General features: G+C 50.1%; 4 protein-coding genes across 4 annotated transcripts; 2 read left to right on the top strand and 2 right to left on the bottom strand.

Annotated features, from left to right (window-relative positions):
• Nucleotides 1-3111: 3111 nt before the first annotated feature.
• LTR84_002383 (uncharacterized protein) lies at nt 3112-3513 on the bottom strand (the record flags this gene model as incomplete). The annotated part of the gene is made up of 1 exon (XM_064845994.1): nt 3112-3513. The coding sequence occupies one exon, from the start codon at nt 3511-3513 to the stop codon at nt 3112-3114; it is 402 nt and encodes a 133-aa protein (XP_064706219.1).
• A 691-nt stretch (nt 3514-4204) lies between these two features.
• Nucleotides 4205-5758, top strand: LTR84_002382 (uncharacterized protein; the record flags this gene model as incomplete). Its single annotated transcript, XM_064845993.1, has 1 exon — nt 4205-5758. One exon carries the CDS (start codon nt 4205-4207, stop codon nt 5756-5758), a length of 1554 nt encoding a protein of 517 aa, XP_064706218.1.
• A 2163-nt stretch (nt 5759-7921) lies between these two features.
• On the bottom strand, nt 7922-9625 carry LTR84_002381 (uncharacterized protein; the record flags this gene model as incomplete). Its single annotated transcript, XM_064845992.1, has 1 exon — nt 7922-9625. One exon carries the CDS (start codon nt 9623-9625, stop codon nt 7922-7924), a length of 1704 nt encoding a protein of 567 aa, XP_064706217.1.
• Nucleotides 9626-10718: 1093 nt separating this feature from the next.
• LTR84_002380 (uncharacterized protein) lies at nt 10719-14897 on the top strand (the record flags this gene model as incomplete). The annotated part of the gene is made up of 4 exons (XM_064845991.1): nt 10719-11170; nt 11219-12695; nt 12751-12850; nt 12904-14897. The coding sequence occupies 4 exons, from the start codon at nt 10719-10721 to the stop codon at nt 14895-14897; spliced, it is 4023 nt and encodes a 1340-aa protein (XP_064706216.1).
• Between the last annotated feature and the right edge of the window lie 46 nt (nt 14898-14943).

Here is a 14943-nt window from a genome sequence, read left to right as displayed (position 1 = left end):
TGGGCAATTCGTCACTGTTCCACCTTGAAAGGTAAACTCCTAACGTATGAGCCTAGCGGCTTTGTTGACGACGATCCAGCATTGTTGATTCTGGGCGATCGGCATGCCCAGCGACCAGACCTGTGCGGAGCACACTGACGAATGCATCTGTCGACCATGGGGGCTATGCGCTTGGGTGAGACGCGGATGACTAAGGGGCTTATAATCAGGTATTTCCAACTTTTCGCACATCGCAAAGCGAATGACTTGTTGATACTTGATGTATCATGTACTCCATCACAAACACACTGAAGTTTAATGTTGTTTGTCTTTACCGACTGGTTGAATGCCCCTACCGCTATCTAATGCACGAGGAGAATAGAGGGCGAGGATCATCACTGAGTAGCAACCTAACCAGCAACCAACAGATAGTTAGCTGGCCAACGAACGCTCCCGGGTGTGCCTTGGGCTAGTCCCCTTGAACCAAAAAATACAGATAGATGCCCAACGTCGTCCTTGATCACAAGCAATTGATTCGGTGTGCCAAAGAGGTGCTTCGGTAGAATGCCCTATATATACTAGGTATATATCTTGCACAACATAGAAAAGAGCAAACACCTCTGGCTCACTATGCACCGAACAAAGAAGATCTGATGCATGCTCACAACCTATCTGACGTCTCACGACCCCACTCCGTACCACCGTAGACTTGATAGGAGAAGCCGAAATCCTGAGTGCAACCTCACGAGAGATTCGTAAACACTTTGGGGAATCAGTACGTATCGCATGGGCATTCATTGGAGTCAGAATGGTGCGTCGTATTTTCGATGGCATTGATCGGTACGACTCCGAGTCATTGGTACCTCGGAGGTGCAGATTGGACCAACATCCTTTAGCAGCAGCAGCAACAGCAACCTCATTAAGCAAAACATTGACGTAGGTGCCGTGAAACCGGCGTTGCAGCTTGCAAAAGAATGGTACGAGGTACCCGTACAACGGGGGCATTGGGGGATAGTGTTGGTAGGTCTCAAGGGTTGGCAACAATGGATGGAGCATTAAGATTTCTCTTGCATTATCTCGGTTATCGCTTCCGACGCCCCGACTAGATGCAATCCAGCAAGGCGTACAATATTAAGACTACCCAAGTGTGCTAGCTTCTTGTTCCGAGGCCACCGGGACTCTTGGGCACAGTACCGCGCAACTGACTCCCCAATGTGGCATACAGTTGAGCAATGACGCCCATGAGCCAAGTCATGGGAGCCTCGGACTCGGGCCTCTTATTACTCAGGCCAAGGGGCCCAGGGGCCTCCTAGTTTGTCTCCCACTTGGTACGCGCCCGCAAGCTACTAGTACTTAAGGTCTTCAGTGGCTTGCTGAACACTCGAGGAATCTTTCCACTGGTCTAAAGAGCCGAGTCCTGGTGGCTGTTGCGCGTGCAGGCTATTCCGTACAGAGTACTCGGTATTCCGTCTCAGGCTCTCAGCAACCACCTAAAATATCAAAAAGGCCTTTCCACGCATGTCATCCAAGCGAGATCCCACGGACTACTTCCACATAGTTCGACTCCTGAAGCTGGATGCCTCCTGGCTAGTTGCAAACGTCCATGTGTCGAGGGCCGTCCATGTTTGAAGTCGCCTCCATCGGCTTGACGTAAAATACAGTCGTTGACTTGTACTGAGCTTCCCCCACTGATCTGCCTACTTAACACACCATGTACCTCTCCTACCTCTCTAACTGAGACCGAAGCTTAGTATACATCCCGCTGTTAGACTGCTGAGGATTTTCTTGATTTCTACTTCGGAGGGGAGGGAAGGGTCATGCTTGCAACTGGAATTGGCTTGGAGAGCGAAACTACCGAGTAGTCTACCACCTCTCACAGCGAGTGAAGCAGCATGATTTGAGTCGTGCGCAAATTGCATCCTGCTATGAGCCTGCAAGTAACTAGACACAGCCTGAGTCAAGAGGCTTCAAATTTGCGGGGCATGAGCAAGGTTTCTAGGCACCGCGACACCGTTGTAATGTGATATGACAACGCTTATCACCTGGCGAAGGCCGCAGACTTACGCCATAAGGTTGTCTGGACTCTCTGATTGGCCTACTGACAGCTATCTATTTCCAACCTGGGTCACAATGCAATTCGAAGGTATCCCTTCCCCGTAACGGTGCGTTGACGCTGAGACGCTCGGAACCAGGCAGCTGATCTATCTAACATTTAGACGTAGTCGAAAGCGACTTCAGCCACAGCCGTGCTTGTCCTCGGTTCATCAGCTGTGAGCCAGTGACTTCTGCTGCTTATGGAGAATCCACCGTGATGCCCTACAAGTATCCGTACCAGTAGGTTTCGTCTATGAGATTTGGACCTCGAGTCTAGAACCTGTGATGCTATTTCCGTGAGCAACAATGCTACAAAGGAGTAGCCCGATGTCTCTTAGCTCTCCTCGTTTAACTCGATAGCGGATCCTCTGTCTTCAAGACTTCACCAGCCTGTGAACTCTAATACATATAAACTTTCAGTAATACAAGGCCATTCGCACGGGGGCCCTACAAAACAAGCAAAACAGCAGGTTTCACTCTGTAGATCGTCATGCAGCGTTTCTTCATTTTGGCTTGCTTATTCTGTCCGTCCGAGGAACTAACATCGTGACTTACATCAGCTTCCTATCTCTGTTACTCATATTCCGAAGGTGCTCATTGCTCCCAAGTGTTGGAACTTTTAGTGCCTCAGATGCTCGGAGCTAGCTCACGAGACTCAACCAGGTTCGAGGTACGCAGACTAACAATATAGTGCGAAAGGCCACAACTAGAGTGGTTTCAAGTTTGAAGAATGGAAGGTAGGACGCCATACATTTTCTATTGGGATATGGTCATGGCAATATCAGTTCCAGATCGACACGAGAAATGTTCCTCGTAACCGAAACCATTATGCCTCCGGTCTCGATGCTGTCTAGTTAAGAACAGCCAAGATGAGGGTCGGTTGGTAGGCGATAATCACGCGTCTTCGCTTGCTACCAGATTTGACAACCTATTGACCTCGGGGCCACGACGGTCAGCCAACTTCCAAAACTCTGAAATAGGCCCAGCCACGTCACCATGGGACTTTTGTGTTGCATGGGACATCGAGATGGGTTCATCTTACTCAATCAGATTGCCATCAGGGTCACGAACGTAGACACTCCGTAGTCTACCTTGTGCACCTGTTCTTTCAACCACACGCCCCCCTTCAAGAACCTGGATCCCCTTCTCATGAAGACGGACAAGGATATCGTCTACATTGTCCTCAGCAAGGAAGCAGATATCCCCACTGCCTGGCTGCACAGTCCCCGCCTTTGGCTCGAATTCGTGTCCACTAACATGCAGATTGATCTTCTGCACTCCAAACTTGAGCGCATGCCTGGTAATTGAGGGGTCTTTTGGTGATGAAAAAGAACTGTGCTGCATGCCCAGAACGCTCTCGTAGAATTTAACTGTAGCGTCCAGATCTCGAACTGTCAGAACAAGGTGATCAAGAGATCTAACTCTGGCGATAGAACTCATCTTGGCCAGGATGAGCGACCGATGATTTCACTATTGACTGGCTATTGGTAGGCAACCCAAGAGCTCTTCCTTGGTAGCAGACAGTGCGTAGAAACCAGTTGACACGTCAAGTGACGATTTATGTCACTTTCATGAAGATGTTGTCAAGATCATCCTTCGCGCTACTAGTACGAGAAGAAGCAGAATATTGCAAAGGCGACTCTCCGCGCGGTGTTCACAGAACCTTGGCGGCCCCAGTTTCCTGCCCAGGTGGTCAAAAGTCGCGTATTCGGTCAACACCTCAATAGAAAGCACTTTCCGAAGGAGCTGTCCTATGACGTAGTCTCCGGTGGTAGTTCCATACTAGTGCTAGCGGTCCACTAGTGTAGCTAAGTATTTATGGGGTTGACTCACTGAGAATAAGTTTGGCGACAGAGAAAGATAAGATAAGATCAGATCTTTACCGCCATTACCGATTTCTCCATTGGCTCGAAAGTCTCTTCAGTCGACATGCCAGTACAGATATCAAGTTGATTCAATCAGATATTCTGTGCTACCCACCTGAGCTAGTCACGCAGGATAGTGATCAATCTCGTTGGCTTAGGAATTGGTCAGCTGTATTTACCACTGCTGCTCGTTGCTTCTAAGTTTCAGGGCTGGGACGGGTTTTCCAGAAACGCCAGCTCATACTGTGGTGAGAAATTTTTCCATTATGGTAACCACAAGATCTCAGGACAAAGGCCTTTCGACACCAGTCTCAGCGCCTACCAGTAACATTGAGATTCTGGTGCCATCCGCCTCACGATCAACTGCTAGAACGGCAGCTTCGCCATCTATCACACGCATAACACGCTCAACACCTCTACCGAATAACATAACAAGTGAAGATTCCAGCGAGATACGAACAGTGGTTAATAAGGCTAGAGTTTCTCCCAGTTCACTCACCGGTAATTCCCATGACATTCTCCCCAACTCGTCCTCTGGGGATCCAAAGATTGGGACCACAGCCGGTCACGAGGCTCCGCAATTTCCGCAACAACTAGCCCCAGACGAGCCTATTCAACCTGCTTTGCCAACAACTCAAGGGGTTCCCACCATCACTTCTGAATTGACGGCCCTGGAACCGGTAGTCGTCAAAGATGACGTTGAAAGCACATCTTTGCCTGAAAGGCTCAAATTTTCACCACCAGCAGAATCCGCGATTTCCTCTGGTACGCACAAGCGGTTTCGTTCCGAGGAACCTGAGGAACCTGCTACCCCTGAAAATAAAGCAGATACGGAAATATTCCAGACCCCAGCAGAATTTCCAGACCCTGAAGCGTCTGACGAAAGTGACGCTGCTCCGGAAGTTGTGACTACTGTTTCGAGAAAGGCCGCCAATCGGTTGTCCACAGGCCGGAAGCGAAGACGTCTAGAAGAGGTTGTTTTTGAGAGCAAAAAATTGCCAGACCACGAGTCGAATGTGGTTACTCCCACTGCAGTTCGGGGTCTTGTGCCTGAAGACAAGCTTACTGCTAATATTGACGTGGAGGCGGATCAAATACTCCCTGATCCTTACAACGTGGTAGCGAACACAAAACAGATTGCAGTAGTCAAGGACCAGGCGATCCTTGATCTGCACAATCCCGAATCCGAAGTCCCTGAGCCGGATGCCAATACATCACTCACTGCCACGACTGATGAAAATTTCTCGATTTTGCAAACCGGAATTGAATCTAGAGATCGGCCAAACCCTCAACAAACTACTGCCGTTAGCATAGCGCCTATCTTACCTGAGCAGGACGGAAGGACAGGGACGGAATCAGCAGCAATATTGTCCCACTCTGACTTCAAGGTGCCACTGCCTACGAAACATGAATCCAAGATCTCCGGACTGAACACAGTCGACATTGGAAACGCCACAGCGCTTGATGACACGGAAAGTGGATCCCATACCGAAGCCGGCTCGGCCACCTTGACAAACAATTCATATGTCACAGTACCTGAAGACACCTCCCTCGACAACAATGGCGAGACCACAAATTCAGCGTTTACAGACCTCCAACGGAAAAACTCGGCCATGGACATATCCTTACCCTTACGCCGACAAGAATCTTGCTCCAAGCACATGAGCGGTCGCCAAGCACGGCCAAGAAAGACCATGCCTGCGCCGTCACGGCAGACGACAGGTTTACATGATTATAGACAACGGTTACTAAACCGAAATCCAAGGACGAGCGCATGGGGACCTCCAGGCTTCCGGAGGACAAGATTTGTTGGTGCTTAAAGATGGATGACTAGGCTTCGGGCAGTTGCGAATCACAATTGGCACCGTAAATACCATTCTTACCAGCCAGCACACTAATATTCTTTTGCTCTTTTCTCAACATCTTCAAGACTCCTCATTGGGCAGCATTCATCCTGCACGAGTTCTGCGTTCTATCTGCACCGGCATGGAAACGGGTCCCCCAGCCGAGGTGTCAATATGTCTAAAAACGATTTTCATGGTTGTCTTCGAAGCGAAATCATCGTTGATGGAGTTGATGTACAGTTTAGCGAGTCCCAAGCCAATCTAGCCTTGAGCAACCCAAAAGAGTCAAATGCATGAGTCCACTAAAGGCGATACCTGGAAGATCGACAGTTGGAGTGCCTGAGCTCTGGTGCACAAATGGATCTTTCCAGAAATTCCGATGCAGCGTCATGCCCGAGCACGTGCAACATCAAAATAATATGGATATCAAGAATTCGTAAACCATTCCTCCTCTAGTTCAATCTCCCGTCCCAGCCAATAATCCCTCACTGTTGTCTGAATTCAGACCATGACAGGACGGGACCCGTATCCGACGAGCCGTACACAAGGAAGCACAGATGCCGCCCTCAGCACCAAATATTCAGCAACGGTTTCGGATCAATTCCGCCGAGCATCCTCGACACGAGGCTCTCAAAACTACTCTGGCCCCAGGTCGGAAGGCACAGACCAAGAGTGCCACAGCCTACAGGCCGTGCAACACAAACCTATTCAGGCCTAAGTGTACGAGGTACCGTACACTACCGTTGCTCGGCAAAGCCTCTGTCACTGAGGAGATCACTTTCAGACGATGTGTATGTTCATATGTTCTCGTACGTATCGTGCCGTGTCCACGTCCCAAGACGGACGGCACATCGCCAGCAAATGAGGTCATAGCCTATGCAGGACATCCGAATTTCATGTGGGATGGGAGAAGATGGGAGCAGCCGAGGAGCACCAAGCCTCCAACTCTGCGCGATCTGCTGCGCTCGACCATGTGGAGATGGGCACGGAATGGGGAATGAACATCCATGATGACACGGATGTCAAAGGCCCCCGATCCCGCCGTGCAAGACCGCTGAAACGCATATCGAAGAGCGGTAAAACCCCACCTAATAGTCCTGCGATCATGGATCACGATGGCTCCTTGATGAAACTGGGGTTCTCGTCCTCGTCAGCCTCCTCGGAATTGGGATTTCGGGTTTTCTGCCGCAGCGATCGGCGTTTTAGGAGGATCGATGCACATCAAATCACAGCGCTTTCCGCTGAGTGGCTTGCAGGAGGGCTGGCAATCGAACACACGGCCGCCTTTGCGCCTGCTTACTTGCGTAGGCGTGCCCCTTTTGAAATCCTCCGACGGGTGATGAGGGGCCTCGTATCCAGGTCCGAGTTTGTTCGGCGTCGGGGCTCGTGTGTCCAGACAGGTGCGAGTTTTGGGGAAGTTGGAGTAAAGCTCAGCTCGTTCACATTACGGAAAGCGAAAGCAGACCAGCAAGATGAGTCGCTGATCACATATTTTTTTATGAATATCGGGGCTTATTTGTATTGCCAGTCTCAAGCGAGACGGAGGACACTCAAGACCAAACACTTACGAAATTGCATCTGAGATATAAAAAAGGCAAAATACACTTTATCAGAAATATGTCGTACACTAAGTTTACAGGGGTCTATTCAAGTACGCTGAACGTTAAATAGCCGGATCTGGGGCGTAGAACTCTATGTCCCTCAAAAGTAGCCGATCAATACTCCGTACTGGGCCAGAGAATCCCCTTTTTCGATTGATTCTAGAAGCATGCTTGATTCGGCGCGAAAGAAAGTGATGAGTTGTATGTACCGTCTTTGTCATTCACCTGTAGGAACTATTAATACTATATCTTGGTTTGCTGTTTCCTTGCGTGGGTCAAACCCAGGCATCCTGTTTTCATTCCCCCTTGGGGAGAGGACATCTCCATACTGTGGCCTGGATCAAACATGAAAGATAACATCACACAGATGATACTATGGAAGAAGCCTCGGGTCATGGGTATCAAACGAGAAATTTCAAACCGAACTCCTGAACTCCGTGTCCTGTGGTCGTGTCATATAATGGAATCATAAATCTGTGAAACGTAAAATTGGAGTTGTCAATCCATAGTCTTGTACGTTCGAATAAATTGTGTGAACTCAATGTTGTCCACCTCGGCCAGTGACAGCACGCACAGCTAAAGCCTCGATGCGAGTGGCGTACACGTCCATGGCGTGCATGAGAGGATCTCCAAAGATGACTTGCCGTAGTTGATCATCTTTGACGATGCTGGCCGTCACGTCCGCGGTTCTTCCGCCCGTGGGAACGCGTAAAACTACCAATCGTCCGGCATTGGACAGTGTTGCAGGAGGAGGTTCCCACCAGATTTTATTGGAAGCCACACCGTTGGGAAGATGGAGATTAGAGCATGAAAGCTTATGAAGAGGGGTTTTCTTTGCATGATTCAGTGAAAGATCTAGGCGTGATACGGAAGCACTGAGGAGATTAAGTGCAGAGGTCGAGGACTTCAAGGCCTTTGGAGGTTTCGAGGGCAGCGGCGCAAGGCTGTCAGCCGAGGGGACAGGTTGCGAGAGCAGATCGACAAGGCTTTTAACATAGGCACGTTCCGCACGCACAACCGGGTCGCCTTCATTGATAAACGAGTGGAAGAGACACTTCTTCAATCTTCCATCGGCAGTGTCTGGTTTCTGTAGTGGTAGGAGAGTAACTGGAGGGGCACCGAAGGTTATACAGTGTACTCGCTTGAAACAACCAGTCAGGATGTTGAGTTCAGATTGAACAGACTCGGACAACATATGGGCGTAGAGTAAACTGGCAACTGCACCGCCTGCACTATGACCAGTGATCAGGAGAGAGCAGCTTGTCCGATTCGGATTCTCCTCCAGTAGCGTTCGGAGTCTGGATGCAATGGGTTTGACCATGGCTTTTGCGACCTTGAGAAAACCCGAATGACAAAGATTACCCTCGTCGTCAAGAAATCCTCGAGCTGATACTGGGCCAGTCTGTAGATTGATGCCCCAGTCGCGAATGCTGAGCATACTTGTGCCACGAATTGCGAAGACAATTGTCTTTTTGTCATCACATGGGACCGATTTGATGACCATTGCCTTTGTACCCAGCCGACCGTCTGCAGAGACATAATCCTTGCGCTCTGATGACGATTGCGGGGTATAATAGGCACTGGCAGAGTATTGAGCAGCCAGACATAAGAGAGGATATGTGGGCATGTAGACTCGTAGAGGTGGTAAAGACGCAGGCAAACGAGAGTTCATATAGTATTGAAGTTTATCAAAGACATTAACTTGATTCGATTGCTTCGATTGCTGCGGTTTTTTATTGTTTGTTCTCTTGTTGTTGGCTTGATGATTTGCCCTCCTCCCATCCCGATCATGAGTACGTGGTTGGGAATACGCAAGGACTGGAGAATCAGGTAAGGTGATGGCGAGCTCTCGCTCGTTACCAGAGAACTCGCCCTGGTCCATCAATGAGATGACATCGTCGAGTTTGTCCCCAATTCTCGCATGCAGATCAAATGCAGTCGCCGGCGGAACAGAATGACTGTAGACAGGAATGGACTGCTGAATCGGCTGAAGTTGGGCCTCTGGAGGCGACCAATTTGAGGTGTACAGCGGCTGTGAGGCATTCTGATGTCCCGTTGGAGGGAGAGAGTGTGTGGAGGCCAGATAAGGACGAGACTGCGATGGCCATTGATGTTGGTATGGAGGGGGTTGAGGGGCATGGGCGGGATAGAGAGGATAGGGTGTGGAAGTAGACGCATCCAGGTTCATGGACGGTGCTGGTTTGGCATGTCGGCGGCGTTTGATAGGAGTGAAGAAGGGCATTGTATCTGGCTGGCCTCACTTGGATCTGGATTTAGAAGGCGGGATGAGGATGTGGTGAATTCCTCAACATCTTGTCCTTCTCATCGATTTAGTATCTCACTGCGAACTTACAAAGCAGCAACTCTGGGAGAAGGTCTCCTATATGTCACAAGGTGCAATTGAGGAATCAAGCGTTTGCCTGGTAGCCTGGACAGGATCATGATGGTAATGGATATGAGGCTGCCCGGGAATCAACTTGATGGGCAGTGTCGGTCACGGCGCTTGCGCCACGATGGGTGCTCCAATCATGACGCGGCATCAGCGTTTCTCGCCTTGCAGGTTCCACGGGTTCATGCAGCCTTGAACGCTAAGATGTGCATATCAGAATTGAGGTTTGAAGGTCGATAAGTTCTGGTAGTGCAACTAGCAGAATTTCCTTGGAAGAGGTTTGAATCAGGACTTATGAGGTACTGTCGCTGATGGTGCCTCAGAGAAACCATGTCGGTAACAGAGATATGATCTTGGGAGTCTTGGGGTGCCCTCAGGCTATGACTCCGACCGGATCAGGCCTCAGTGGGCCCCACGTACTCGTATTCGGGGGTCCTTTCTGCTTAAAGACTAAGGCAGCCCCAGGCGTCTTGGGCCTTAGAGTCCCCCAAAGAGAAGCGCCTCTAACTACCCGAGGGACCTGCCTACCTACCTAGGTACCTACCTAAGGCATACCTGACACCTAACATTGAAGATCATGTGGAGGTGAATATCAAGTTAGTCGCTACCAATTATGCGAACTCTCGGGACAGATGTTATCTTCACAGCTTACGGACATCTCGTCCCTGTACTCATGAGTCGTACTTGAGACAGGGTTGGTACTGAACGCTGGGGGGCCGAGGACTCAAACGACCCTGCGCCGCCCACTGCTGCAGCTCAAATGTAACAGCCTTGGTTAGCTCCGTGAGGCTGACTTTCTGGCAGATTGCACCACTCGTCAAGATATGAATATTCTTTTCTCATGTGTCTTTTGTAGCATCGAAGTCATGTATAGATCTTATTTCCCTTTTCCACGGCGCACCCCGTAGCTCAATGAAGGTCAATTCCAGCTGATTCCTCAGGAGCGATGGCGGGCATTGGAGAGGCGAGCGCCATCGTTGGCGTTGCTCAACTAGGATTCTCCCTCGCCAAAACACTGAATACTTTGATCGGAGATTACAAAGATGCCCGACAAACACTCACCCGAATGGGTGCTGAGATCGAGAGCACCTCGTTGGCGATGGAACGCCTGGGTGATCTTGCGAAGAAAGGAAGGCTGTACGGAAGCAAGGGCGTCCTGGAAGCTGCTGGCCTCGCAAACCGGTATAGCGACGCCATTGTCGAGATTCGTGTCATGCTCAAGAAGAAGAACAAACCAATGAATCCCAATACTGTCAGCTCCGATGAAATTGAGCTCTCGTGTTTCGAAAAGATTCGCTTTGCCTTTCTAAAGCCCAGGTTAGAAATCTCGCAGCTCGAGGTTTCGCGTATCAAAGCAGACTTGACCCTGACTTATTTATCTTTGATTGCATTGACTGGGTAAGCTTCCACTCGTGTCCCTCTCTTACTCGTACTCACCCTTGGTAGAGATACCGACGCGGAGAAGAAACAGGCCTTGTCGGAGATCCCTTCCTGGACGAGAACTCTGAAATGGGCAAATCTTGAATTTGAGAAGGCCGTCGCTCGACAACATAACAATACGTCTGGTCCGCAACCTTTGATAGGCTTACAGGCTCTTCCGCCACCTTATGCTGTACCTTCACATGATCCCGGGCCTCGTCACTCACGTCAAAGACAGAGCAGTTTGATCCAAGACAATGCTCGGTACCCGGTTCACAAACAAAGCAGTGTGATTCAGGACGATGTATCTGCAGAACATCTCAAGCAGTATATCGAGTGGGCAGAGAATAAGCACGCCGAGGCTCAAAGGAAAGCGGAAGAACTGAGACTTCAACAGCTGCAACTTGAGAAGATGAAGAGACAAGAAGAAGAAGCTGCTAAAGAAAAATTGATTGCCGAGAAGGCTATCAAGCAGTACGAAGAAATGAAACGCTTGGAAGCCGCCGAACTTGCATATAAACAGCAGGAAAAAGACCATGATCTTCGACAGAGACTCCAGGCTGCCAATGTTGCTGAGGACGAGATCGATAGAATCATGCGCAACGCCCCATTGATGCTAGCTGGTCCAGGCCGGGATATGAATGTGGGTGTCGCACATACCCCGGGGGCCCCGAACGGTCCAGTTGCGTTGATATCTCAGGACAATGGCGGTCATAACAACAATACGTTGCGCAGCCAACAAGCTCAAGGTGTACGGAACCAGAGGGAAAGGTATTCGCAGCCATTGTCAACTCCATCGCGACTAAAACCGGCACCGAGTATGGAGAAACCTCTCGAAAGACCTGTTCTAGAAGCATGGTGTATCGATCAAGGATCTCAATCACGCTTCTGTACGCCCTTAGCCGAAGACTGGCTAGATGACTTCATCGCCAGTAAGACTTACAAGAAGAGCAGCCAACTCATGTGGGAACGCTACGCTCAACTACACTTATGGTATAGGAAGCAAATTAATGATGTTTTTGAAGAGAAACAACGGGACGCGAAACACAAATGGAGCATGATCTCTTTGCATCAGAGTAAACAAACGAGGTCGCCATTCTTGCTACGTCGACCTAGCAAGGACTCACTGGTACAGATGATACTCGTGCGGGTGCCATTTCACAGCGATCAAAAGTATAAAACCTGGCTTAATGAGGGGGAGGATGGCGGCAGGATCCTCCCTATACTTCCCTCAGCTCCCCTGCCTGGGCCACGGAGACCAAATATTGAGCTTTACATCAATGAAGACGTCGATAACGACATCCGGGACCCAGAGACAGTACAGAGTACTGGACATCCGGCAGATAGGTCTGATACAACTCCTGATGAACGAACTCCTTCTCAGAAACAAGCAACCATCATCATTGAGGTCTTCATGATTGATGGTGGCTACTCTACCATCCTTCCTATTGTTACGGTCGATGCTTCGTCATTGTTGGATGGCGGATACGAATACATTGAAACTGTACGATTTTGAACCACTATCCCCGCGACTTTGCGATTGGTATTGACCATCACAGGATTCAGATTATGTCATACAAGAATTGGTGAAGGGTTCAGAGCTTGACTCTCTCATCGATCAGAAGTACAGGTCTATTGCCGTCATCATATACGATCAAGGTAAAGCATTCAATTCTTATGGCTTGCTATGTCTCTTTTCTAACATTCGACAGATTTCCAGTCCATGCAAGCCGCTGAAAGAACATCGGCCAGACGATACATCAAGCAGCAGAATTTCCCGGCTTCCAACTTGATCCGAGGCCGCTTTTTATGTTTCAGATTTGTCCAAAGTGACGACATTGGGTTCAATGGCCTGCGTGGAGATTTCGTTAGAGACTCTCTGGAGGGCATGAATACTCCACACAAACGAGTTGAACTCTTGCCTTTGCGACACGAAATGCTGCCAGGCCGTCATGCTACCCTGGCCCGGCCCAAGGAAACCCGTTTTGATATGCAACGGAACAGGTCATATGTTCTGCCTTCCTCAAGGGAACGCGATAATTCGTTTGACGATTATGAAGCAGTGCGGCTTCCCTCTCCTGTCCACGATTACGGGTATCCACAATCGAGTAGACAGATCGTGCACCCATCCCGTTTCACGCCAGCAGCGTATGGCCCCCCAGCCCCTATACTTATCAATAACCATGTACGCAATGACGACTATGCGGCGGAAAGAGAATGGACTGTAGGCCCCCGAGCGAGCCTGTCACGGCAAAGGAGTCGGCACATGGCCCCTTCGGGCGCGCAACCACACGGGAGTTATGGCTTTGAAGCTGATCAACGATCAAGATATGCACAGGCTCGTGAGACGGCAATCACCAACCCCTTCGCACCTGGCGGAAGTCGGTCTCGGTCACGTCTTTATGAGATAGACGCCGACGTGCGACGCCGAAGGTCGCGATCACGCGGCTCCTTCTCTGATGGCTCATACGAGGGTTTCGCCATGCGGGGAGGCAACAAAGATTCTCGGCATTACGAATCCCGCGAGCGAGACAGATTCGACGAGATTAGGCTACCACGTTCGAGAAGCCCACCGTTGGAGGATGACCCATATGGAGACGTCACAATTGTTCGAGGCGCTTATGCACGAGGCCAACGAAGCCTCTCACCAGTGTATCGAGAAAGAGAGTATATATCATCACGCCCACCAAGGCCATATGGTTTCCAGGGAGTGGCAATGGAGGATGTAGATGATGGAGAGCAAGAGCTTCAAAGTGACAAGGATATCACTGCCATGCAATTGGCCAAGATCACGGGGGGAATGCCCTCCAACATGGAAACGACCACAGAAAACACGGCTACAAAGACGACCGAGGAACAGAAGCCAGGACCATTGAAACATGAGGCTGAAAAGGCGGGACCGTACCGGGAAAGATCAACCTATGTGGAAGATACAGTTGATGATGACGATATCGCCAACAGGCCCATTGAGGACCGGATCTATGAGATACACGAGGAACCGGAGCCACTTTTTGTTGAAGTTGAAGACGAATTCACCCAACGTCAGCAACCCAGCGAGCCTCCAAAAGCCTTCGAAGCATCAGCGTGGACTTTCGGGTTAAATGGCAAGAATGCCAATCATGGCACTACTGCAGCTCCTACTGAGAACAAAGGGAACAAGGATCATAATCAGTGGGATTGGTCGACGACGGCAAAATCCAAAGCTGTTGCAGATGACGGGTGGGGCGCGTCTTGGGGCACGACGTCCAAAGACAAGAAACAGAAGAAAAAGAAAAAGAAAGGCACCACCACCACCACCGTATCTGCAAACTCTCGTGAACGGCACCGCGAGGACAGTGGAGAAGAAGAAATGCCCACCAAAGGCTCTGCTAGCCGTGGTGCCGGGGCATCAAAGGCCAAGGATGATACCATTACCGAGGAGTCTGAGAGAGAAAGGCGGTCCCGGAGTGAGGAGAGCACGGGGTGGGCTGCAGGGGACGCTGTTCTACGGAGGAGGAGCAGGAGGAGGAGGGGGACGAGCACGACTGATGATGAGAACAGTGGAAAGGCAGCAAAGGACGCTCTTGTTCGTCATCGTCGGAGGGTGAGTGACTCGACTGACGATGAGAAGAACTGGTCATGGGCTAGCGATCAGAAGGGCCATTATGATGCTTGGGATAAGAGGAAGAATACAGGCAAGGAGAATTCTCGATATATTAGCGAATAGAGAAGGCCGACCTTGTGTGGGTTGGATATCTGGGGAACAGATTCTT

This window comes from Exophiala bonariae (genome assembly GCF_035927105.1).
Source record: "Exophiala bonariae strain CCFEE 5792 chromosome Unknown scaffold_13, whole genome shotgun sequence".
Classification (NCBI taxonomy): Eukaryota; Fungi; Ascomycota; class Eurotiomycetes; order Chaetothyriales; family Herpotrichiellaceae; genus Exophiala; species Exophiala bonariae.
Note: the sequence above shows the minus strand (reverse complement) of the source record. Positions and strands in the feature narration are given on the sequence as shown.